Source organism: Drosophila willistoni (assembly GCF_018902025.1).
Source record: "Drosophila willistoni isolate 14030-0811.24 chromosome XL unlocalized genomic scaffold, UCI_dwil_1.1 Seg142, whole genome shotgun sequence".
NCBI classification, from domain to species: Eukaryota; Metazoa; Arthropoda; class Insecta; order Diptera; family Drosophilidae; genus Drosophila; species Drosophila willistoni.
This window is the reverse complement of record NW_025814053.1, coordinates 7270600-7298188: the sequence shown is the minus strand read 5'-3', so window position 1 is coordinate 7298188 and position 27589 is coordinate 7270600. Positions and strand designations below refer to the sequence as shown.

The 27589-nt window shown below is 38.1% G+C and overlaps 1 protein-coding gene and 1 long non-coding RNA gene across 2 annotated transcripts; both read right to left on the bottom strand.

Annotated features, from left to right (window-relative positions):
- Window positions 1–693: 693 nt before the first annotated feature.
- On the bottom strand, window positions 694–9184 carry LOC6644483. The gene is made up of 4 exons (XM_023177014.2): window positions 6409–9184; window positions 6245–6332; window positions 4833–4911; window positions 694–2479 (listed from the first exon to the last, which is right to left on the bottom strand). Exons 1-4 carry the CDS (start codon window positions 8981–8983, stop codon window positions 1160–1162), a joined length of 4062 nt encoding a protein of 1353 aa, XP_023032782.1. The 5' UTR covers window positions 8984–9184; the 3' UTR covers window positions 694–1159.
- Window positions 9185–9186: 2 nt separating this feature from the next.
- On the bottom strand, window positions 9187–11328 carry LOC111518888. Its single transcript, XR_002724133.2, has 3 exons — window positions 11305–11328; window positions 10661–10855; window positions 9187–9702 (listed from the first exon to the last, which is right to left on the bottom strand). It is a non-coding gene; the product is annotated as an uncharacterized LOC111518888 (long non-coding RNA).
- Window positions 11329–27589: the final 16261 nt, after the last annotated feature.

Genomic DNA, 27589 nt, shown 5'->3' with positions numbered 1-27589 from the left:
TGAACAACTGGAAATGAGTTTTAGCCATAGTCTTTACTCTGTGTATATCGTCTATAGTATTTGCTGATCTCTTATTATGTCACGAAACCGATCTTCATTTTTGTTTTCCCTTTTACCCTTTCACATTGCTATTCCCTCCCTTGGTCTATACACAGAATCAGCTAATTAAAAAAAAAAACTTTAAAACAAATTTAATTTCAATTCGATTTTTTCCTTGTTTTCTCTCTCTCTCTCTCGCTATCTCTCTGACTCGATTACATTACGTTTTTACCTTTGGCAATTTGTTGTGTAAATAATTTAAATAATTAATTATGCATTATTAAATTTACTTATGTTTTAATGTTGTTGTTCAAATTTTGTCATGTAGATGGTTCGTTTCGCTTTGTTTATTGGTTTTTTTTTTGGGTTTCTTTTATATAATTTTTATTTTTGTTTTTTGTTATAGTTTATAGACATTGAAATACTTATTTTGGCAAGGGTTTAGTTTGGGGTTTTTGTTTTGTTTTCCATTTTTGTTTTGACTATTTTGTAAATTGTTTTGTTGGCCAGCCGCAAATAGGCAAACAATTAATTATTTTACTTTATTAATTAATCCCATTCAATTGGATGTTGTTGTTGCTATTACGGCTATTCGGAAATATTTTATTAATGCATTTATTTATTTATTTTTTTTTTTAATTTATTTTTGTTTCTTATTTTTTTTGTGTTTTTTTTTTGTGTTTTTGGCTTTCAACAAACAGTTAAGTGGGAAAAATGTTGGGTTATTTAGGTGTACTTCGTATCCTAAGAATAAACTTACATATATGACTAAGAAGATGTTCTGCATCTCTTCGAGATATCGATCCAAGTAACATGGAGGGGAAGTGCATACACACACATGCACACGCACACACACATACAGGATTTGTTGTAAATTACTTAAAAGAACCCTTCTATGTCTTTTTCAAAGGATTACATCAGATTAGATTTTCCATTGGCTTAGATGAGTTCCTTAAGATTAGGGAAATGGGAAATCAATTCCCTAAAATCACCTGTGTGTATTTGTTTGTGTGTGTGTGTGTGTGTGTGTGAGCTTGAGAGTCGTAGTCCCCTCGACAGGCTTGCTTATTATTTTGTTTATATTTTTATTGGTTTCTTTTTTGGCTTACCCAGTTGCTTCTTAACTTCCATTGACATCAACTGGCATAGGATGAATGATGCCATTGGTGAGCTGACCATTGCCGCTGCCATAGATGGTCGCTGGTGGTTGTGGCGGCGGTGTTGCTGGCGGCGAGGCGGGGGGCGTTAAAGTGGTTGGCTCATCGCTTGGCTGAGTGACGCAAACAGAGACGGAGGCAACTGGGACAACGACCTTGCTGGTAGCATTATCATTACCATTGCCATTGCCAATGGTGGCTCCTGCTTCCGCATCGAATTGTTCTTCGGTTTTAGCATGTCCATTGCCATTAGCATCGGTTGGTGGTGGTGGCGGTGGTGGCGGTGGTGGGGGCAACGAATCCAATTGATTCGATTCGATGAGCGTAAAATCGTTTAGCTCTTTGATTTCCTCTGTGGATGGCGGAGCCGGCAAACTCATTAGGCTATCATAGGTATTTTCCTCCTGCTTTAGGTCACCCTTGTCATCAGTCTCATCAGCTTGATGATAATTACCAAATGCTGCTGGGGGTACAGCAATATTTTCCAATGTCTCAGTCTGCGTCTCTGACTGTGGCTCTAACTGTGGCTCTAACTGTGGCTCTGACTGTGGCTCTGACTGTGGCTCTGACTGTGGCTCCAACTGTGGCTCTGACTGTGGCTCTGACTGTAGTTCTGGCTGGGACTCTCTCTGTGGCTCTGCCTGTGGCTTTGGTTCAGGTTTAGGTTCAATCTGTGGCTCTGCCTCCTCTGCCGGCTGCTGTTCTTGCTCCTTTTCGTTGTTGTTGTTACTTACTTCTTCTGTGGGTGGACTTGGATTCGGTATTATTGGCTGAGCTGTTGGCGAAATAGTTGCATAGCCCGGCTGCTCAATAATATACAACTCCTGGTTGCCATATGTGTAACGTTTGTTTGAGTCACCCGACGATGTGGAACTAAGATCAGATTGAGATAAGCCCGTCTGTGCGATTTTCTCTTGTTCTAGGTTTTGGTCTGACTCTAATTCGGGATCATTCAGTTGCTGTTCCTCCTCTTCAATCAAGTGCAAAGTACTCGAAGTGCCACCAACCATTGATGCAATCGCTGATGCTGGCTGTGAATTGGCAAAATCTATGGGTGGGGCATGGATTTGCACCTGCTCGTGACTGGGTGGCAGCGATTGCTCATTGAGCACATGCAATCCATTCGCCTGCTGCTTGGTATCGAAGGGCAATTCGGTTGTCTCCAGCACACCAGGACTGTCTGGTGGCATTTGTTTCGAATCGATGCCACGTGCCACCTCCACCACAAACACTCCATCCTTGTCCGTGTGCATTTTCGTTTCGCGAGCATTTCTCGAAATGTCCTGCGAAAAGTAAATTGAACACTGAATTCGCGATATTTTGGCCTACTTTATGTGAAATTGGTGCAAGATACAAAACAAGATACAAGAAAAGAGAGAAATCGTGAGGGGATTGTGGGGTTCGTGGGGATGCGGGGTGCAGCATCTACAGTACAACAACCATAACAAAAGAAAAAAACATAAAAAGGAAAAACTCATTTGTGTGGGTCGCAGAGATATGGGTTGAACTTGAACGAAAAGGGTGATTTTTTGGGGCAATGGGCCAGGAGTAGATAAATTGAGTGGCTGCCATGCGGAAAGTGTCGAAAATTGCATTTGCATACGCTTCTAGCACATTTACACCTTACACATTTAAACATATAGAAAATACAGTCAGAAGACTGACTTCAAGGTTCTGACAAATGGTTGACACTTGGCTCTAGCTGGAGGAATCAAAGGCGACAACACTCACACAGATAGACAAATGCTGGCTCTCAGTCCTGATAGCCTCAAGGTGCAGCATTTATACACACACACACACACACAGAGAGACATACCCATACACACCTGTGATGAGAAATGACAGATGACAAGCAGTAGAATGGGCAAATGTGTGAAATGAGATACTGGGGCATCGCAAGGACAACCATCTTAGCAATACTGAACACTGAACACAACCGGTTAAAGTCACTTTCAATTCAAGTAAGAGAGTGAGATAGAGAAAGGGAGAGATAAAGTCACAGTGGAAAAGAGCAATAAATGATTTGAAAAGAGACAGCCATACATTTTGGGTATTTTCTTTGCATTCCATTACAAGATTAGGCAGGCATTAGTTAAGGTAAGTAGTTACAAGATAATAAACAACACCGACTAAATACAAGTACACACACACACACTCACAGAACAACATTAAGATCAAGTATCGGGGCTAATAATACAAAAAAAAAAATCTTCTAGTTGGATTTATTTGATAAAATTTTCTAATCTTATCTATAATAAGTATTTTTAACTAAGAAATATTATGACAATCGCCTGAAAAGGTAATGAGCTTGCATTAATGCAGACAGACAGACAGTCAGAACAGACAGATAGTATTGATCAAGAATATATATATACTTGGAGACTTTTGGCAATAGTTAATAACCCTATTGACAAGAAGATAACTGGATCTAATTATTTCTAAAAGTATCGAAAAAGTGGTTTAAATAAAATACACCAAAAAAGAAACAAACTAATAATAAATTTTGCCCCTTATGAAACAAAAAGACAGAGTTGAATATAGAGTGAGTAATAGAGAGAAAGAGAGAGAGAGACAGTTAGGTCAAATTGTGTGATTTAAGGCGAGCGAAAGAGACGACGTTAAGCACAAGCACACGACTAAGTTAATACGAAACACACTTACATGGCGCTCTTCGGTTACAATAATCAGATGATTATCTTTGAGCGTCATCTTTGTTATCGATCCATATGGACCGATAATCTTTAGAGGGTCATCCACATTATCATCACTAACTGTATCTCTAATCACTGACAATGCTGGATCAATTGTTTTTATCATTGTGTCCTGCTCAAACTGAAATCTAATAGGCTGAACACAGTGCGCCATCACTTGCTGATGATGTCTATGGATGGTATGTATGGCGGGTGCTTCTCTTCCGGAAGATGCTGAGGATGCTGATGGCGACGACGGTGACTGCAAGTGTGAAAAGCTTTGTACAGTACACACCCACACAATGGAGGGAGAGAGAGACAGACAGAGAGAGAGACGGATGATAGGAGCAACAGTATCGACACGAAGCTATTTAATTTCATTTCTTTAGCCAAGAAACTTTTTCGGTAAGGATCTTAAGGAAAAACTACTGCAAGGCAACTAACAATCCACCCAAACCCCCAACCACCCCACCGCCGCCCCATTCCTTATCCTATTCATCAGCCCTACCAACACTTTTCAACGCAATGAAATTACGAGCGGAAATTTTTGCCATTGTTTTAATTTTTGTTTTAACAATAGAAAGGGAACGAAGAGGTGCAAGAAGGGAGGCACCTTGAAAGATGGTGGAAGACTGAAGGGAGAGAATATGTATGCATTTAATTGTATGAAAGAATGAAAAGTGGTGAAGGTGAAATAGCTGTGGGTGAGGGGCAGTTGGGGGTGGTTGTTATGGGACTGCTGAAACTGGGACTGTGGTGCGGCAAAGTTTTTAAGACACTTTGACGGCATTTTGCGTTTAAATTTCAATTGAAGTTTTTCTTGGATGCCAGCACATTCTCCATTGTTGTTGTACTGTATGTATTTTCGGTGTGTGTGTTTTCTTTTCTATTTTTTGTTTTTCTTTCTATAGAGTCGCTCTCTCCATTCTATGGTTCAAAAACTTACCTCATTTTTAGCCGAGTCCTGGCCCTGTTCGCTGTCATCGCCTTGGGCACCCGTTGCTGTATTCTTGTTTAGCATATAACTGCAGAGAAAGAAAGAGAACAAGACAGAGAGAGAGAGAGAGTGAGTGAAAGAAAGGGATTGAGAATTGGCTGAATGAAAAGTCTAGAAAAAGTTTCTCCTTCCAGCCAGCTATACCATGACAGGCTTCTCTTAAAATCCTATGCATTTCTAATGTTGCCACCGAAAGTTAAACCGCCACAGTTCTGAGCCCTACTGATTATCTCACTCAAAGTTTCCCTTGATACATAACAATCAAAATATTAATATGATTTTTCGTAACTGAAACTCTAAAATGTTGCCACATTTCAGTTAAGTCTGTAAAGTCTTAAGCAAAAGCCTCTAGCCTTGGCTTATCCTCTTTAAAACCCAACAGAAAAAAAATGAGAATAAAACGAGAATTTATGACTTTTTACACACCCAAACACATAGGCGGAAAGAGAAAGACAGTGTGAGAGAGAGGAAGGGAGTCTGTGTGTGTATTTTTTGGTTGAAGTTGAGAAGCCGCCGCGAATGAGCCACACGCACAACTAATTTCTCGTCTCGAGAGTTTATTGTGCAATTTCCTCCCAAACGAACGAAACGAAACGAAAATTTATTTCCTTTTTCCTCATTTTCAGCTCTCGCACTCTCTCTCTCTCTCTCTATGGTTGGCACCTTTTTTTTTTGTTGTTGTTTAATTTTTTTTTTTTGGTAAGGGAGGCACAAACAAACTGGCAACGTTTTGTGGTTGCCATTTTGCCGTTTTATGCGTTTTTCCTGCGGCTCAGTCACCTCTCACAGTCCTCTCTGCCTTGTTAGCCTTCTGCCTTGGCATCTACATCATCTCTTTGTATACGAATCCAGTCATCCAGAGCCAACCAACTGGCAGGCTGGCTGGCTGGCTGACTGTTGTCTCGTCTGGCGACTTCCGCTTCCGGCGTTGACTCTCAACTCAACTGCTTGCCTTGATTTGTAGCGCCTTCATTTTGGTCCTCTCATTTTGTTTGGCATTTTGGTGTTGTTTGGTCCCGGTGTGTACAAATTCGCATTTGGCGTTCCTGGCATACTCAAGATTTATGTATTATGCCCGGCGGGCAGGCAGACAGACAGTCAGACAGACAGAGACACCATCACAGATTTGTCTTTCCCTTACAACACTGTGCGTATACGTAATATGTTAAGGGTAACTTGTGGCTAAACTACTCTTATTCCTATACTTAAGCAATTGTCTAACTTTTCAGGGTTAGGGAGTTTCTTTCAACTTCATTGGGTTTCTTTTAGAATGCATTTGCCAATTATTTTTGATTTGTAGCTGTGACATTTGGCCACACTAAGCAGATCAAATCGAAGTGTCTATTGGGGCTTCAACTTACCGAACAGCACAATACATTGAGACCAACAGAGCCGAGGGTAGAATAACTATAATCAGACCCATGGAAACTGCAAATAGATTGAGGAAACCTGCCAAGAACAAAACAAACGATTTAAGTTTGAGATGTGTGAGAGTGTGTGTGTGTGTGAGTGTGTGTTGACTTACCATCAAAATCGTTTGAAGGATCTTCAGATAAAGCTGTTGCATTGCCCATACGTTCGGGCATTTGACTGCCATTGGCCAGAAGTGGAGCCATGGCCGATGCCCCGGCTCCACTGTCATTGTGTTGCAGTAGAGTGGCATTCAACATCTCGGCCATGGGTTCGTTTTCTCGATGCAAATGATGATGGTGCGGAGCCACCGCCTGTTGCATACGATGGGCGGGACTGTCAAAGGGATAGGAACCCTCGACGCCATCGAAACCACCACCAGCTCCGTCATCAATTAGATCGCCACCGTATTGTATGGAGCTTTCGATGACATCCGGTTCACTTTCACTATCCGTGTCCATGGTCAAGGAATTGCCTTGTATTTCGTTCTCATAGATCCCAATGCCATTTGGACTGAGTCCCAATTCACCGGGCATATAGTCGATCTCCTTGAGCTCAATCTGTGGTGGAAGTTCACCAATAACAGGCACTCCAATTGCCAAATCGGGTAGAACTGCTGGCTGTATGATAATGTCGGGCATTGGGGAACTACTGCTCGGCAATGATCTCATGGTGGTTGACTGACTGGCTGCTGGGGACTGTTGCTCCACCTCGATTACCGATTCACCCACATAGGTGACATCGAGAGGTGGTGCTCCATCTCCAGTATTGCCGCTGCTGCTGCCACTGCGAAAGATCTTCAAGGTGTCTGCCGCATTGTGATGCAAGGGTGATAATATGATATCCTCCTCATAGCGGGGCGTGGCAACAGATGTTCGCTCCATCATATAGTTGGCAGGGAAGAATTGATTCTCCAATTGCATTTTACGTTGTTGCTGCTGCTCCAAAGTAGCGCCTGCACTGCTAACTGTGGGCAGAGATTCACCCACCTTAACCTCCGTATTGGAAATGTAGAAAATCGTATCCGAGTCACGATCAATGGCACTGGGTTTACGTGGCGGCGGCGGCGGTGGTGGAGGCGGTGGTCGTGGCACATCGCCCTTCACATCCGCCATAAACAGTTCATCTTGAGCATCCTGCGGCAATTGGGGTGGTCGTACTTGAGGTGTGGCTATGGCCGCATCCGAACGGAATGTAAAAATCGGATTTATATGCTCGGCACTGCCACTGGCCGAATTCTCAGTGCTGTTGTCTCCGTTGTCAATGATTTCCACCACCAAAATCTCATCGCTTAGCTTGCTGGACTTCTCATTTGGAGCATTGCTTGGCTGACGATATGAGAACTCTAGATCTTCACTCTCCCCGCCCAGGGCTTCGGACACATTGATGTGAATCTCAATGGCCGCTGGCACTTGCTTGCCCAATCCTGCCGCAGGTTGAGTAGAAACATCGGCTCTATCGATTACATACTGTGTGAAACGCTCTTGAATCATCGGTTGGGTGGGTGGCTTAGTGGTGCCACCCATTCCCGTTTCTTCCGCCTCTCCCACATCCATAGCTGGCCGGGCATAGTAGCCTTCATTGTCCCGAAAATTGGTTGAGGCAACAATCGAATCGACCGTGGAATCGTAAACTTCAATCTGAATATCTGATATTTTCGATTCGGTACGCGGCGGCAATTGGGCTTGGAGGGAGGCCAACGTCTCCTCGGCTGGTCCACTAGTTGCGGTGCTGGTGCTTGTCTGCATATCGGCAGCCACTTGAAAAACCGTTGTCGATAGCTTCAACGACGACGAAGATGCAGCCAATGAGGCGGGCGGTGCAGTTGGTGGGGCAATTGTCGAGTCTGCGGTATTCTGCTCTAACAAAGCTGTCGGTGCCAAGATCTCAACGATGCGTCCATTCCGTAATTGCGATTCAATTGATGACACATGTTTGTTGTTGTTGTTGTTGTTGTCGTTGCTGGGTGGTTCTTGTTTGGGTTTCTTAAGTGGATGCAATACACTAAACGTTTTCTCACCCATAAAAATTGGACCCAAGTAGCCATTGTGTTTGGGCTTAGGAGTGATGGAGGTGGTGGTGGTGGTGGTGGTGCCTAGAGTGGTGGTGGTGCTAGTGGTGGGACTTGTTGGTATGCGTTCCATTTCACTTTCAATTGTGGTTGTTGTAAAAGTGGTTGGTCTGGTGGTTGGATAATTCTCCTGCTGCAATTGCTTCTTCCGTGTAAACTTTTCGCCATCGTGTCCACTATTGATAGGTGGCGCCACTGTTTGCTCCAAGTCCAACAAATGCACCACCGGTGAATATATATTTGTTGTCTTCAGAGTGGTTGTTGCCTTTGTTGTTTGCTCAGTGGTGGTTTGAAATGTGGTTGTTGTGGTGTTAAATTCAAAATTTGCTTTGGTTACATTTAAAGCATTATCACCCATTGTCGTCCTTGTTGTTGTAGTTTTTGTTGTTGTTGGTGGTAGCGGTGGTGGTGGTGTTGGTGATGATTGTTTCTGTTGCTGCTGCTGCTCTTGCTGGGCAACTATCAAAGTGGGCATCGCCCCTTCAACACCAATCTGCAAATGATGTGACTCGGGTTTTCGATCCAGTTTGGATGCTGGCAATGCAGTTGCGGTTACCAGAAGTAACACTAGCCAAAAGAAGGTGGCGTTACGCCCACTTTCATGTAATGCAGTTGACATGTTGCTGCTGCGGTTGCCTTATGTGTGTGTGTGCGTGAGAGTGCTTCTGTGTGTGTGTGTTTGCTTGTTTTTTGATTACGCTTCTCTGCTTCTACTTTGCTCCCTTGTCTGCTTTTCTCGTCTTTGTCCTTGTGTCTTTTCAAACTTCACGCCTTTTTTGATGTATATAGAAATTTATATATATATGTATATATATTGTTTTTTCTTTTCTCTTTTTGTCCTTGTATAAATTTAGTTTTGATTTTGTTTAGTTCGCCGCTTCTCTTTTGCGTTTGTCGTTCGTTGTTGCCTTTGGCACTTAGTTAAACCTTTTGCATGGATTGTTGCTGTTGGCACTTGGCATGGTTATGCAGCTCTGCATCATCATCATCTTCATCATCATCATCATCATCATTATTATCTGCATTTGTATCATCATCATCTTGTGCTTCATTTTCAGTCTCATTCATTTGCTCAGTTCGTCAATATGCTGCACTGTTGCCGCTGTTGCTGTTGCTGCTGTTGCTTCTGTTGCTGCTGTTGCGGCCATTTTATGCGGCTGCAGCAACACGGCTTGGTTGCCTCAATTTAACTTGCCTTTGGGGTAGGCGTCGTTGTCTTTGTTGCCAACGAATACAAAGACAAACAAAAAGTAAAACAAAAAAGAAATGAAAATTAAGGAACTTTTGCTGCACTTAAAGCTGGCGTCCTTCGTCCTCCTTCTTATGGCCTTCCACTCGCTTGAAATGAAATTTAAGAATAATGAAATATGCTGCATATTAAATATGTAATTTCTGATTAAATCAAAATGAAGTACTAACAATAAACGAAGTAGAGACAAGAAAAAAACCAAAAATAATAACTGTAAAACTATATTTAATAGACTATCCAATTTTTGTACTCTTCTTTTGTGTATGGCTCAATTGCAAAATTGAATAAAACGGTCCTAGCCAAAGGAAAATTTACTTTCATCTTTTTATTTAACAACTCAAGAACCTTTTCTCTTATCCTTTCCACAGAAACCGCTCAAAAGAAATGCCATGCAAATTAAATATAAAGCCTACAAAATGATTCGATTTTGACCTGTTATGGTTAGAATGTTCTTGCCTGGTGGTGGGTATTTGGGGTCCTTTTCCGTTAGACACAAAAATAATACGAGTATATACACTCGAAGGAGGAAAGAACAGAAGAAAACCGCAGGCAAAAGGTTTCATCATCATCATCGTCATCGTCAGTATCATCCTTATTGTCATCATTGCCATCTCATACCCATACATAACAAGTTGCTTATCATGGTCGTTATCGGAGACCCCAAAGACCCCATTTCACCCCGCCCATGCCATCCCATCCATATACAGTGCCGCCCTCAACTATTCGCTTTGTAGTCTTATTTTCTTCTATTTTCCTTCTTTATTTTTTTTCTTGTCGTTGTTTTTCTGGTAGCACACACAAAATAATTTTCAGTATCCTGAACATCAAAGGCAATAGAAAACAAAAAAACAGAAAAAAAAACGGGAAAAACCTAAAAACCAGAAAGATACAACGAAAGAAAGGAGCAAAAAAAGGCGCAAAATAATGATGAGTTGTTGCTGTTGTTGTTGTTGTTGTGGATGATGATAAAGGATATGCAAAGAATGGTCTGGGAATGGTCTAGATTTTTTTTTTATGAGTTTTCTTTTCTCTTCTCTATGTATTTACCTCGCTAGAGCTTATCTTTTTTGTTGTCCGTTTTGTTGTTTGATAATGTGTCTTTACAAGGTAATCCAAGGGTCCTTGCAAAGCCAATTTTGAACTTTATTTCGACTTAAAGTGTTTTTAAATGTTTTTGTTTTTAATTTTCCTTAAATATTTCGCGTTTTGATCTTCTTAAATTCTGTGCACAAGAAAAAATTTCTTAAAAAAAACCCTATATTAAATTCATACCACAGGCAATAGTTATAAAGTTATTCACACACACACATACACTAGGGGCACACAGACACACACAGAAATAAAAGAACGACACGCCCGGCACATTTTAAAAATAACAACAACAGCGAGCAACGAACTAAACTTGAAAGCAAAAGACCGAGCAAAACAAAATGTAAAAAAACACTCGACTTGAAATAAAAACCGTTAAGAAAAACACACACACACACATACACACAAACACACTTTAAAAGCCGACACTCAAATAAATATGAAATTCCACAAAGAAATATTTATAAAGAATGCAATTTAAATAATTTTTAACAACGTTCTTTGTTCTGGTTATTATTCAACACTTTTGTTTGCTCACTTCGATAGATAATCAGTTAAGTAGTGGGTGGTTGGGTTTGCGGGAAACGTAAGAGAGTCCTTACATCTGTATTTTTTTGTATTGAGGCTCCTTTTTGTGTGTTTTTTGTCGTCCTCCGGCTGCTGCTGCTGCTCTACTTGTAGCTGCTGCGACCTTTTACTCCGAAAACCGCACGCAAACTGCGCAAATTTCGTAGCATCCTTTGCCTAAAAAGGACTCTACCATTGCCGAGACTGTGGCTTCGTCTGCTGGACCCGAATGCAGATGACTGTGTGGCGACCTCTTGCTTGCTGCCGCCATCTGTCGTTTTTGCTTTGCCCAGTGGAGCTCTAGTGGCGACCTCTATGCATATGCTGATTGGCGAATAACGTGAGCTGGAAGTGCTAAGGTCTGAGTAAAAAGTGAGCCGGAAGTCCTAAGGCCTTAACCGAGGCCAGGGCGGGCACATTTAAACAAAAATGTAGTCTGGATAAATAAACTTGCATAATGAATGAAATATACAACCGGAGCAAAATCTTAAAACATTGAGATTATTTACTTTTTTTTATTATTGCGATACTTGTTTTTAAACAGGAAACAATGAAAAAAATGAGTTTTCTTTTTTAATTCAAGAATAAAATGATTTTCATTAAACATTTTATTAGTAATTATTGGCCTAACTATTGCGATCAAGGAACAGGCGAATGTAAAAGAAATGTCAGCCACGAGATGTCCGTTTTTGTTGCCCCCCTTGTCCTTGAACTTGCAGAAGAGTCGACGAGATGTCAAATCAGTGTTTTTTTTATCTTAACTATATATATATATTCAGAATGTTTCGAAAACCCACGCTACTACATTAACCAAATGAGAACATTTAAAATGAATGCTAAAAAGAGTATTTAGTTGAGGAGACATCGACAAAATGTAGTCACAAGATGACTTGATAATGTTTAGTGGTACGTAAGAAAAGTAACCTAATTCGATCTTACCAAACCCCACAAAATCTAACAGAAATGATTAAATATCTTAGCTTAAGCCATATTATTAACATCCTTTAAATTATTATCATGTAATTACTTAATGTAAACAACCAGCTATGACTGTCATATATGCATGTATCTCCATCTATGTGTATATGTATATATCATACCATCTATATATGTATATAAAGTTTAGACTTTTTCTAGAAAACAGTATTTAGACATTCAGATTCAATTCACTTTGCTCAAATTTGTTGTCTTACTACAAAAATTTCTTGAATTGTTTTCCCTGCTCAAAAACAAACTTTATAAACATTTTTATTTAACAAATGTTTGTCAATGGTTAAATTTACAAGAATTATAAAAGATAATGTGTCTTTATAATAATGTGTCAAAATTTTTCACGACATTTGTGCTATTCATGATCAAGTAGTAGTCATTAAAGTAGAGTTTGGTAATATGAAACATTGAATCAAACCTTTTTAAACACTTTTAGAACATGTAAATACATGTAAAACAAAGTTTCTGAATATAACTACAATATAAGTATGTATGTGTATTAGGCCGGATTACTTTTTTTTCTTTGCCAAAAGCGGATCCCTAGAAGAATTCTAAGAAACTTTTACCAAGAAAAATGTTGTCTGAGATGACTTCTAGGCCCCAACTACTGATATTTTTTGGGTACCTCAATGAAATGTTCTGTTAAAAACCGAATTATAATAAGTATCACTTTTCTTACAATACCTTAAATAAACCCAAAGAAAACCAGAGCCCAATACTCTTCATCCAAAGGAATTCATCTAAGCTACCATGTTTTTTTGGTGAAAGTTTCCTAGAATTTTGGTATACGCTAGGTAATCTTTTTTGGCTCCATACAAATTTCAAACATTTTTAAAATGCAATTTCTTCGATGTCACTCGAAACCAAGCAAAATGTCATGACTACCCTTATTATGAAATTGCCCTAATCCATGCTTAGGCATTTAAAAGTTAATATACGCTTAGGTGCAGGGTATATTCAAGTCGTCAAAACAATTTACTTCATCTTACATCGATTGATGACTCATTTTTAAAATATCATACGAAATATACAATATTCATAGCAAAATTGTTTTGGTTATGGCAAATCAATTTTACAAAACGAAGCAACTCAAAGAGTTGAGCTTAGTCATTGGACTGAGTTAGTTATTAATCAGTGCCCCAGATGGGGGGGATTGAACGAATATCAATTACAATTCCATATATATATATATATATATATATATATATATTGATCATGTGTATGTACATTGTATTCAATTCACTTGTTGTTCTCTTCTGCCTTTCTTGATAATCCATTTGATCATGCAACACGCACCTTAATTCCCATAAATAATTCACAATTTATGTGGATTATGTAAGCTCTTTTTGCTTTTTGTATATTTTTTTCGTTTCTTCTTCTGATTACTTACGCTGAGGAATTTCTGTTAGCCGGGCCCCAGGCGACACTCCTCCATCAATGTGGCAATGTGTCTCCATCTCCATCTCCATGTCCATATCCATGTCAGAAACCGTTGTTGGAGTCTCTGTTTCACTCTCTTTCTCTGTCTTTGTGCCTGATATTGACAGTGTATCCATCGATTTGGCACAACATAGCCAAATACATTTGCATTACCACCCACACACACATGCACACCCCCACGTACCCTCACATATACACAGACACCCCCGTCACACATGAAACAAACAAATAGAAAACTTAATTGACTTTGGATTAAACTCATTTCAATTGTGTGACCTCAAAGAGATTCATTTTGTTTGGTTTTTAAGTTTCTATAAAGTTTTCGGTTGCTGTCGGTGGAACGCTTTCTTCTGAATCGTTACAGTTAAACGACGTCTGTCGAGGCCGTTTCCAGTTATTGAGCAGGTAATAAGCCAACTGCCAACTGCCAACTGCCGAATTGCCGTTAACACACAAATTTCAATTGGTCTTCGTGTCGAAGTCGAAATGAAATGGAAATCCAAGTCAAAGTTGAAGTTCGAGTTTTCAAATATATATTTCTTCTATCCAACAACTGCTCTAAATATATTTCATAGTGAATATTGTATGAACTATCTTTTTTAGATTTTATTTAACATATGAAATTTAAAACTTTTCTTTTGATATTTAAGTGGATATTTTTTAATAGGACTAAATTGGTTGAAATTTCCACAAACACCAGGCAAAAGTTACTTAATAGATAGCTCGTACATTGCAAGATTCCAATCCATCCGCTCCTATCTTATTCCAATCCGGATACCTCTTCCTATCTATGGCAAAGACACTTGTTAATAAGAGGTATTTATAAACATAATATAGACATTCTGTAAAAGACTGATAATAGAATTCTTCATTATTATAGAGGCAAAAAAGACAAAGGGACAAAGCGAAAAAGTGCTTTTAAAGTAGAGTATAAGAAAATCGTTTTAATTTCATAACAGTTTTGGATTTTTTGCCTTTGGTAGTTTTTCAAATTTTTCTCTTTTGTGGGTTAAATGCTAAATCCATCAATGGCACATACCGACCGCCAAAAATGTGTATGTGTGTGTGAGTATGTGCATGTGTTTGTGCTTTTGGCCACTGACTATTTTATTGGTTCAGCTTGAGCCATTTTCTCGCTTCTTAACGGGCACATGAGCACTTGATGGCTTCGCTCATGGCTTATGGCTTATGGCTCATGGCGGCGGAACGGCAACTTTTCAGTTGGGAATTGAATTTAAGTAGACGGTTTTCAAATCTATCGACAGATCCAAACAAATCCCGCCACCAATGCCGTACGATGGCCAACGATGGTGGCGACAACGGCGACATGTTGATATGTTGCCGGCCAGCTATTTATGCGCAACTTTTCATGATGATGGTTTTCAATGCCTTCCCGAAAAAAAAAAAAAACGCCAACCCAAACCCATACTCAAACCCCCCACCAACCGACCAATCGGCCAATCCATCGATGTCGTGCCCGGCATGCCAATTCGCCAATGCCAATCCGTTTTGCCATACCAATTGAAACTGAAACGAACGGTAAACAAAACGACCAAGCTCCAAGCTGGAAGCTTCAGGCTTAACTCCAAAGTCCAACTCCGGTTGCAATAACAATTTTTCAATTGCAGTTGCAGTTGCAAGACCAAAATCAAAGTCCATTGATCAATTGATCAAGTCTGATCTTTGCCCATGACAATGCCCTTTTGTTTATGCAGGACGAACGATTACAATATGTTTTAATTAGTCAAACGATCTTTATCTCTTCTACTCATCGTCGGCGGGCTTTGGCATTATGCAAGCTCAATTCAATTCGTAGCATTCAATTTTAGTATGTTGATTTTATGCAGGTGAAATATTTCATATATACCCTATACAAAACAAGTAAATAGAGTATATCAAATGGTCAAACATAAATATGATTCATCGAGAGGCACCAGCAAATGGGCTTAGGAAAAAAGGGACATAGGTGGGCCAAAAGTTAAATATGTCCCTAAAATGTCCTTAGAAGGTGTATGTTATGTTCAGAAACCCTTCGGTTAGTCCTGTTTTGTTTCTCTGTGATCATCTCTGCAAGCTTTTGATGTTTCGATTATCTTAGATAATGACCTTTTGAGTTGATGCCATTTGATTACCTGGTACTGGGTATCTCACAGTCGTTGACCCAATTTAGATCACAAATACTTTTGGCTTGCTTTTTTTTTTTTTTTTGTTTTTTCCTTATATTTTTTTTTTTTTTGGTTTTTCTGAATTGATAACATAAAACTTTCGCATTTTTTACATAGTTAGTTTTATCGGGGCAGGCGTGGTCGTGGTCTTATGGTCGATGCTCGATTGAATCATCGAATGTTGTTTCACTTTCGCTTCTTTCTTTTGTTTTCACTTTCTTTTTGAGTCATCTTCTCCTGATGATGATGATGTCGGTGGTGGTGGTCGTCGGTGCTCTTTATGACTCTTTTCAGTTCAGTTTTTGTTTTTTTTTCTTACTTTGTGTGTGTTTTTTTGTTTGCTTTATTTTCGTGGGTGACTATTTGAGGTATTGCAACATCGATGACTGACTGAGTGACTGAATGACTGACTGACTGCCTGCCCATAAACAAAACAAAGACATTGCTCTGTGTTCAGTTCAGTTGAGTTTACTTTTAGTTGAAGTAATATCTAGCCACGCCTCCTTCACTCCCCCCACAACAACATAAAAAAAAACACCTACCATATAACCATATTATAACAATTAATGGGGCTTATTGTCAAAAAAAAAGGGGAAAAAAGAAATATCCATGTTTATTTATTTGTTACAGTAGAAATTGTTAAGCAAATATTTTTACTTCCCCTCAAAAAAAAAAAAAAAACTATATAGGTATTTACATATAAAAAAGACACAGAAACCTGTCGAGAAATTGAGAAAATTGTATTTGCACAGTTGTTGTTGTTGCTGTTGGGTTTTCGTTTTCATTTTCAGATCTCTCACACACACACACACACACAGTTACATACATCCATATTGGCCCGGGCATGAGTCAAAAGTTGGTTGCTGCTGGTTGTTTGCCTTTTCAATGAAAACTTTCTTTCATCCGTGTCTGTTGTCGTCGATTTCGATGTCGATTCTGTGTACTGCCAAAGTCACGTTCCTTTTTGCCTGCCTGCCTGCTTGCTTGCCCTGAATTTGGCCAAGAGTTCATTTGCCTGCAAATTGCTGTTGTTGTTGTTGCTGTTGTTGGCCGACAAGTGGCCAGCCAAGTCAAGCCATGGGCTAACTTTTGGTCAGTCTTGTCTTGTCTTGTGTGCACAGAAATCATAATTTGCTAATAAATTTTCATTTCCATGTCGCGTCGTTGTCGTTTTCGTCGTTGACTTGGCAAGTTCACATTTTTGGTTAAGTGAAAGTTCTCCCAAAGAAAAAAAACAACAACAAAAAAGAAGCCTTTAACAATCTTTCGTCTGTCCATCTGTCTCCCTATGCCTTGGCATTTCCATTATCAATTTTCTCACCTCCTCAAACTCATAGCTACCGCCCTCGCTCACCCTTCCCCACCATCTCTATCAATATGCTTGTAAATCATTCAAGTACTTGAAGAATAATTAAATGAAATGCATTATCATATATTTTCTATTTGATTATCGGTACTAACTTAATTCCACTTTCGTTTTTTTTTGTTTTTTTTTTTGCATTCACAAAAAAATTTCAACAATAACTTTGACAACTTATGACAAGAAAACTTGTTTCCATACAGAAATGTTTCTGTTTTCAAATACCCTGCAAAATTGTAAACCTTAAATGGGGTATACCCCTAACTCGCATAGTAAATCTATGCCTCTATTTACTCATTCTCTGTCATTATAAATATCCTTTAATATCACTTACTTAGTCGATCAACTTTACTAACTCCATTCCCTCTCAATTATTGATCGATAACTAAAGAATGTTTAGCAAGAATTATCTTATAGTTAAGTGAGTTTGTTCTTTCTCCCAGGGTATCGTTTCTTCGAATTTGTCAATTATGTTTTGTATCTTGTCATTCAGTCACTTCATCTTGTCGGATAATTTCACTTTTATTAAGTAATTTAGCAAACGCAAGTGACACTTGTCATAGAAAATGTAAAGATAACCAAAGACAGATACCCGGTAAACGTCGAAATGCTGAAATGCCTGAGTGAATTGAGTTTGTTTAATGGGTAAATGGCAAATGAAACAATTAAAATGCGGCCAAAACGCTTCAGAGCACAATTCTCTAGACAGTTTTGAGATGCAAGTGATATATATATATAGACACACACACACACACATACACACACACAGAGATACAATAAACGATACACATTTATAGGACTGACTGTAGGACAGAGAATGAAACTTTCATGGCCTGCACATTTGGCACACAAATCGGTGAAATGTTTTGGGAAAGAGAGTAATACATATAACAGGTGGGACTGTGGTGGAGGGAGGGGGGGTATGGAGGGGCCAGAAGGAGAAGCATGTAGGATTGATGAGCATAGCAAAGCAGATCACATTTTCTTGCCATTAAACTTAAGTGAATGATCAAAATCAGTAGCATTAATGATACCAATTTCAGGCCACAGTAAATTTCTATGTCTTCCTCACCCTTTTTCACCACCTTCATTTCTCTCCCCTTCCCTCTACTCTATAGACTCTGAGACTCTTGGCGAACTCTCGTTTTTCATTTCCCCCTCCAAATTTGGCTCATCATGCAAATGCTTAATGACTTGTCAAGTCTAATTTATTTAAAACTTTAGTTCTAACACCAAAATAAAAATAAAACACAGAAAAAATAAATACTCTCAAGTGAAAGTTATCTACCAAAAAGCATTGCATTGAGGCCAGAAAGAGGAGAGGAGAAGATGGTTGAAGGGAAATTAAAATTATTACTCTGCCATAATTTACAAGGCATCAACTGGCATAAAACAAAAAATAAAACTTTGGTGTGTATTTTTATTTCATACCCCAACTTGCCCTAACTTCCCCTTCAGACTCCGCCTCCTCAGCCCCCTTTGTCCATATCTGTTAACTGACAGTGAGGCGATTCTCACGCATTTGTCACGAGGTTTTTCTTCTGTTTTTCAACGTTTTTTTTTTTTAATGAGCGGATCATCAGCAGTAACAACAACAGCAACTGAGACGACAACAGTTTGGCCAAGGCTGTAAATTATATATACTGCATTTCGCACACACTCACACACACACACACACACACACACACACACACACAAACTAAGAGACATTCATAGAAAAGACATTTTTGTTGTTGTATCTTGTTGCACAATCTTTTTTCAGTTTTCATTTTCGTTTCACATTTTCACATATAGCAAAAGTATCTTTTGCATTGCCATTTGATTGTTTCCTTTACGTTTTGGCTTAGGTTATACTTAAGGCTAATAACTGCATTTAGATTTTACATTACTGAGATTTGCATTCAATCTCTTTGAAATTTCACTAGAAGCTTGTCAGAAATGTTTTGACCAAATTGAACACACTTATTAAGGCAAGTTTCCAGTTACTTAAGCTCAAACTACATAACGATGTAAGAGCAGAAAGATTTTGTTAACTAACTTCATTTGGACTTAAACTAACTTGAAACAGTAAAAGTCGCCTATACTTCGAAGTCCTCAATAAAAATATCTACTCAAGAACGTATTTATCTCTATGGTTTCTGATTTCTTTGCGTTTATTTAGTTTATTAATCGAAATGCCATAAAGTTATATAAGCTTATTAGCACTTTTAGGGAGAAAATTTATCACATTTCTCTCTTCCATATTTGCCATTGCTTCCATGTCTTTAAAGCTAATGAGAATTCATTGATACAGAGTTCGAATATGGTATATATTATATATTATATGGTATAAAATAGTTTCCAAAGTGTTTTCGACTAATTATTAATATATGAATATTATAATGAAAAAAAAGTTCTTGAACTATAAATTGTTGACTTCAATTCAATTGGATTTCTTTCAATGTGTTTCGACTGATGGCATTGTTCCTCTTTCTTTCGATGTTCGTTGCAGCCTGTTAAACAAGGCGTATGCGCAATATTTGTGGCACTTGAAGTAGTCAGGTGTGCGCAGCTGCTGCTGCAGGTGACAGCCTGCCCGCTTGACCTTGTGTGTTTCAAAGACATCCATCTGTTTATTTATCTATTTTTGTTTGTTGCCAGCGACGACTTTCACAATGTCGCCTGGCTTAGAGAGCCTGATGCGGAAGCTGCATATTCCGGCACTCTACAAAAAAAAAAAAAACACAAATCTTAATTTAAATCCGAAAACCAAATCTGACTGCAATTCGCTCGATGCACTTTCAGGCCAATCGTCACACGTCTCGTCACACGATGTTGTTGCTGTTGTTGCTGACGACAGTCGCTATAGTGCAAAAGCCCAATCATAATTTCAGTCAATTTAGCAATGAAAACATCAACAACTACAACAACAGCAACAGAAAATAGCGACAAGTGTTTTATATTTATTTATTTTTGTTTTTTTTTTTTTTGCAATTCCAATTCTTTTGCCAGTGACTTTCTCCCGACCTCGTTTACGTTTTACATACCTACGTAGTTCAAATATCGAAATTCCAATAGCAATTCCAATTCTGATTTTAGAAACTTTATGCCACTATATACCCTGTATGTTTGTGCCCCTCCCACACGACCTCCCTGCCCATAGGCATAAGCATAAATAGGAAGCCACAAGACAACCAAAAAATTTATTTGCATAATTTCATTTTCTTTTTTTTCTTTCTTTCGTTGTTGTAGTTGTTGTTATTTTTTTTTTTGGACTCTGCTTGGAATGCGTTAATTGGCCTGGCCCAACTAAGCAAAAAGCCGTTAACAGTTAGTCTTAGCCACAGTTTGTTAGGTGTTGCTAGTCCAATAATTCATGGGCCTAACGAGGCATTCATTCAGTCAACTGAACCAACCAAAATTCTAGGCAACGAAAGTGAAGTTCAACGAAAAGAAGTAAAACAAACCATATGAGTAGTCATGAATACTTTAGCCATTTATTCAGCCATATCCATAAAAGTTCAAGTTTGAAAAAGTTTCTAAATAATCACAAAAACGAAATTGTCTCATACACTTTTTTTTTCAACGAGTTTCTTTGACTATCAGAAGAAGAAAGTAACGAATTTTTGTAGATATATAACGAATTGTTGTAGATTTAGTTACTTTCGTCATTGGTTCTCTCTGAATATACTCAAAAGTAGGTATATATTACTTGTAATCTGTAAAGAAAAGATATCGAGAATTTATATGTTTGAATGATCATAACTTCAATCTTTCACTGAATATATTTTTATTCTTGTAGAACGAATCTTATCATTAATTTTAATTGTATTCGTTTTTTGTTTAAATCTATCTTCTATTATAATTGAATGTGATTTATCTAATCTAAATCAGATTAATTACCTATTAAATTTAAAAATCAATCTGAATCTTATTCTGATTATTTACTTATATTTATGACAAAATTGTAAAACTATAATGATTAAATTGTCAGAGAGTCAAAGGCTTTGTATCTAGTACTTGTACTTTTGTCTAAGTTTAGTATTCATACTAAATCTAACCGTATAAACATATAAATAATTATCAGAAGTTGTATTTTTAAAGAGCATATGCAATGCGGCCTAAAGGCAATTGCCATTAAGAATTGTAATCTTCAATTGCGGATCTTTTTCATTAAATTATCATTATCAATATGAAAGTAGAAAATTTCAACTACCGCATTGTTTATCTTACCTACTATATTGTTGTTGTTCTGTTTTTATTCTCTCTCTCTCTCTCTCGTTTCTGTTATTATTATTTTGTTGTTTTTTTTTGTCTTCTTTCTGGTTGTGACCCGCAAACGTGCGAGGGGCCATGGGCACGTACCATTAAGAGCCATCAATAAAATTGTCAAATTGGCAAAACGAGGTAAAAGAAGAAGTGAGCGAGCGAGAGACAAATAGATAGATAGCCCGATCACGAGACAACAGTGCGAGGGGTTAGTACAGTAGAAAAAAGTACGGGGGGGGAGGTGTATACTGGTTAAATGGAAGGGCGTGTTATTGCGTGCCGCGCATAGTTAAGTGGTTAATATTAGTTACATTTTTGTCGTATTCTTTATGGATCGGTTGAATGCAAATTTCTTGGTTTCATTTCTTTTCCTTTTCACATCGAACATGCAAACAAAAAAGAAAAAGAAAATAAAAGACTTAGGCAACAAACTTTTTAATTCTAATTGCAATATAATACGAGGTCAATCATATTTATCTACATATGTATATGAAATGGCAATTTATTATTTATTAAACAAATATTTTCATTAATAAAGTTGTTATCTACATATATTGATTCAAAGGAAACTTGTGATCACTTTTCTTACATATTGGTTCAATTTTCCTTTTACTTTTTGATATATGTAAATGAAAATACTGTGGCAGCAAATATAAAAAAATGTTTGAAAATTGTTTATTTATCTGATAAACACTTAAAATTTTTCAATAAGCTACATTCTCATCTAGAAAGAAGATTGGGTGAGAAATGATTTGAAAGTCTTAAATGAAAATTTGAGACAATGTTGTCTTAATGTGGAAGATTGGTATTTTGTTTTGTCCTCTCTCCTGGAGAATTCTCCAAACCAGTTTGTGGAGCTTTATATTCGCAATACCAAGTTCTCTATAGGATTTGTGGTCCTGGTGGTCTTGGCCACCTCTCAGTTAACACAGAAATCGTTCTTCTTTATTACGATTTTATTTAAGGATATAGTTAAAGCTAAATTAATCAGCACATTGTTAACTCTTCACAAACTCTTTCTCTGAACATTGCCTAGAACCATTCTCTTTGAACTAAACGATATTCCATCTAAATTCTCTTATCTCAATTTCAGTTAATTTAGGTTACTTATGCTCGGACTTAAATAAGTCTATGAAAATATGATGTATAGCCCACTTTTTAGACCATATATTGCTAGAATAAGTCTCAAACTTGTTGCTTTGCTTGGGGTTTTTCTCAATATTCTTCTATCGCAAGCTGGTATGCCCTTTTTTATGTCATATTGCTACATTTTCTGTTTCTTTTTTTGTTGTTTCTGTTTTATGCGAGTTGACACAATCCAAGTAGTTACCCAGTCATCTAAGTCAGATCCACTTGAGGCTGCCCTGTCTCCCCAATGGCCTTTGTTTTTGTGTTTGTAATGTTTATTGTTGTTGTTGTTGTTGGTGGTGGTGGTGGTGGTGGTGTTACTGCTACTGCTGCTGTGGTTGCTGCCGTCTTATGTAAGGCCTGAATTCTCTTCAACTCTGGACATCCACTTGGTGGTATTGTTGCATTCATCATCATTGTCATTAGTGTCCAAAAATGAAATTATTGCAAATATCTATGTGAATTTCAGTGAGTGTTTGTGTATGTATGTGTGTGTGTGTGTGTGTGTCAAACAACAACAAAAGAGCTCTCCAGACCTGTCAGTTTTGCCATGGAGAAGGAGGATGAATGTATGAATGGATGGTTGCTTAGATAGATGAATGGATAGATGGTTGGTTGGTTGGTTGTATTGGAAACCCAACAATTCATGTTGTTCATGTTGGCAAATGAAAAAAAAAAAAAAAACACAAAAAAAAAAACAAAGACAAGATTTTTACTTTCGTTTCATGTAAGCGCACACATTTCACTTTATCTCAACTTCAGTTTTTCGCTGCTGCTATTTTGTTTTTGAATTTTTTTTCTCTTAATTTTTTTTGCAAACTAACCACAAAAACCAAAAGCCCAAACCTATCCCTGGTTACCTCCTAGTCTTACGTTTAGGTGGTTAAGTTAAGGAAGGGTAGAGACGTTCGGTGCAGAGAAGGCGGCAGATTGTGAGCTAGGGTCCATCTACCTCGGTGCGTTGTTAAGTGCAGTTCACTTTCTGTGGGCGACCATTGTATAATAATAACTACACTTAGGCTTAACCAGGCCTTAACTACTTGCCAACTGGGGGGAAGCCAGAGTCGGAGCCAGAGAGCCCAAAGTTGGAGTTGGGCAATTCACCAAAAACATGAGTTACCACAGTGGTTAATGAACTGCAAGTCACTTGTTTTGCGGTCTCTTTTCAAACTGGGAAGCGAAAAGGAACTAAATATCCAAAATGTATATAGATATAGGATGCAATTCAATATTTACAATCGAATCTTATGGTCTTAAGCTAGTTCTTTCAGTTTTATACTAAATTACAGATTTAGCATATTTCAATTTTCTCAATTTCAAATCTCAGCATCAACTAGTTGTTTGTTTAATAAGTAGTTCATGCCCATTATAATTATTTGATTGTTTAAAGATTGAAAATTGAATGATTCCTTAAACAATTAAGAGAATAGGCAACAATTAACTTTTGTATAAAGAAAAAAAAAACGTTGGCTCACAATTGGGGCACTTCCCCCTTTCCACCTCTTCTCAAAGGTATTTCCGAGGAACTTTAAGTGTGTGTGTGTGTGTGTGTGTTGGAGAAACTGGTAAAAATTGGAAAAAGGGAAGCCTAACAGGCAGCGACTCAGAACATTAATCTTGAGGCTTGAAAATTAAAAATAATAAAGCACTAAATAGAAAATGAAGCGAAAATGGAAAATAGTTTTGCCGTACTTGTAGTATAGAGTGGAGTGGGGTGAATGTGGTGGGGGGAGTTAACTCTGTTAATTGAGCATCGTGGGGCATTTCAACAAGAACAACAAATGCAGCAATTGGTTAAGCTTGGCTGACTTGCTGCCTTCTTCTTCTTCTGCTTCAGCTTCTTCTGCTCCAGCCTTCCCTCTGGCAAGAGATGGGTACTTCTTTTTTTTTTTTGGGTGATGTTGCGTGTGCTTTAGTTGATTTCCTTGTTGTTGCAGAGACCAGACGGCGGTCAGGTGGAGCTGGCAACTGGGAACTGGCAACTGGTCACTGGTCAGGTGGGCGTCGATCGGAGCACGTGTCTATCGACAGTCAACGGTGCATGCTGTGGGCATGGGCAGGCTTCTTCCACTATTGTCTGCCTGATGTGGCCAACAAAGCATGACCATGGGCAAGCCCAACTCCAACATCAACTCCATCTGTAACTCCAGTTCCAGCTCTAGCGTTGGCTTCCCATTTGAACATCAGCCTGAGCGATTTTTCTAATTAAATGTTTAGCCGCAAGCTTAATTTTTGTTTTTGTTTTCTTTTGCTTTCAGCTAACTGTAAGCGAACCAACAAAAAATGTCGATCGATCATCTTCCACATAATCATCGTAATCATCATCGTCTTCATATTGGTCATCATCTTGGTTAGCTTGATCAAATTGGAAATGAGGCAACACAATCAACAAGTTGTTGCAAGTTGCAACATACAACATTTTGTGTCATTGTTGGTAAAAGATGAAACTGGGTTAAAAGTACAAAACGCAAAAATGTGACAGACAATTGCCAAGAGCCCAGACCATTGTCGAGAAATGTGTAAGGCACCACAGAAACAACAACAGACACAACATCACCAACAACAAAAACAAAAAGAAAAAAACTTAAAACAAAAGTCGTTTACTTTAACTAGCAAAAACCCAAATCGTTAATACAGACGATGATAATGATAATGATAAAGATAATGATGATGATGATGATTATAACTCTCGGCTACTGATGCTGATGTTAGATACTAAATAAAGCTAATCAGCAAAAGTTCTTACCAGAGCAAAGCAATCGAAAATGGAAGCTCTATTGAAAAGTTAAAACTGATTAATTAATCTAATCTTTTGTTTTTCTAAAACCATATCCGTTAGTCTTGATCCATCAGTGCAGTGTATACACTCATTCTATTTGACTATACAAATCGATAAATATAAGCCACTTTCATTTAAAAAGATTCAAGCAGTGGTGAGTCTACGGCTTTGAAATGGGGAAATTTGCCCCCTTAAGTATGCAATTAATATAATTTTCAAATATGTATAAAAGAATTTGTAAAATGTACAACAACAATAAGAGAACAATAAGAAATAATCTTCGAAGCCAACATTATTTGTTAGAACTTAGAAAAGTTAGACTTAAGACAAGTTATAAACTTATTGAATGCTTTTCCACCACATTGCATACTTTAAGGGGCAAAGCTATCCTATTCCGCAGTTCTAGATCCACCTATGGTTCAAGTGAACTACTTAAGCATATAAATATATATTTAATATCAATGTATATTCAAATTAAATTGGAATTTAATGGTTGCCATTCCCAATTTTGGCCATCAATAACTCCAGGCGTAGGAGTAGCTTAAGCTCAGACACACTAGCATCAAAAATTAGCTTCACTTATTTATAATTATTTGAAATTATATAAAGCTAATCAAGGTTTAGGCTCTCGTTTATAAAGAATAGGAAACAATACTCGACTCCCGATAGGTTGATTCGCACTATGTCATTTTAGCATAAGTGAATACTCTTATTCAAAACGACATCCAATTATTAGTAGCTAAAATGTTTTTGGCGGTCTCCATCCCAAGTGGTAGATTTCTAGAAGATACAAGACGAACTCAGACTTGGCATAAGCTGTAATTTATAAAAATTTATTCAACATTTGCTTAGCGGCAATCCCCATTTCCTCTTGGGTCATTATTTTTGCAATGCGTTTTTTTTTATTTTTTTTTTTTGAGATTTGTCCAACAAACATATTTACATACATAAATGTCTATTCTTTTTCTATGGTTTTTTGCCATTTGGCCCACTTGTGTCACACAAATTATGCGTTGGCTGACCACCCAAAGCAAAAACAAAAAAAAAAAAAAAGAGAATAAAACAGAAACCCAGTTGGAATGCTGATGCCGATGCTGTGCCGCCTGTAACTGCAACTGCAACTTTAACTCGATTCCTCCAATGAGATGCTCCAATTTGCTGACCATTTGGCTTACTTCTACATCGACGATTTCTGTTTTGTGTTTTTTTTCCAAGTTCTACGTCTTCGGTTTGGTTTGGTTTGGTTTGGCTTGGCTTGGCATGGCTCAGAGATCTGTGGCATGCAAATATACACATATTTTTATGGAATAAAGCAAGTTTGTATGCACATTGTGCAACGTTTTGTGGCAATGAATTGACCAAGTTTGTGTTGGATCTCGGAATATTTCTAAAACAACAAAATTGGTCCACACTCACACACACACACACACCAATCGAGTTGTAGAGTCCAAGTTGAAGTCAAAGTCGTAGTGGAAGTTGGAGCAACAGTTGCATAACCTGTATTAGTTGTAATTACCGTTTTAGAAGCTGATCAAAGTAGTCTCTAGATTTGCCATTGATGGATGGCCCTAATACAAGATGCACAAGAGCATATACATACATATATATTGAACACCATTGACCAGGTTGGAAGGGGGAAGTCTTGTCTCTGCACTTGCCAAAAGCCTTCTACCTGCAGCAACAACAACAACAACGAGCAACAAGTGTGCAGCGTCGCGTCGTCGCTGCGTCGATTGTCGGCGACAGAAGAAGTCAAGCGCCGCCTCTTACAAGACGCCTAACGCAATGAATTTTCAGTTGCTTTTCAGCTGCATCAGACAACAGTTCAAGCCGAGCTTACGACACGAACTATCCATCTAACGAGGGGAAAGAAAGACACATCAAGATAGCTAGAGAGAGAGTGTGAGAGAGAGCGCGCACTCGAGTGAGAGAGTAAAGTGAAAGATGTTCGTTCGTTTTGTTTCTTCGTGTGACTCGCTCGGCCCCAAAGCTTAGCTAAAATTTTTGGTTTACGTGCAGTAACTTGAAACTTCTTTGACTTCAGTTGAACTGCAGAGCTCCAAGCGTACGGTTCGTGGCCACGGCAAACCGAAACGATAACTGAAATAAAAAGAAACACAACAAATTTTAACCGATCTACAAAATCGGTAAAAAAAATTTCTAAAAATTAACAAAATATATTTGAAAATCGTTATAAAAGAAAGTCGTGC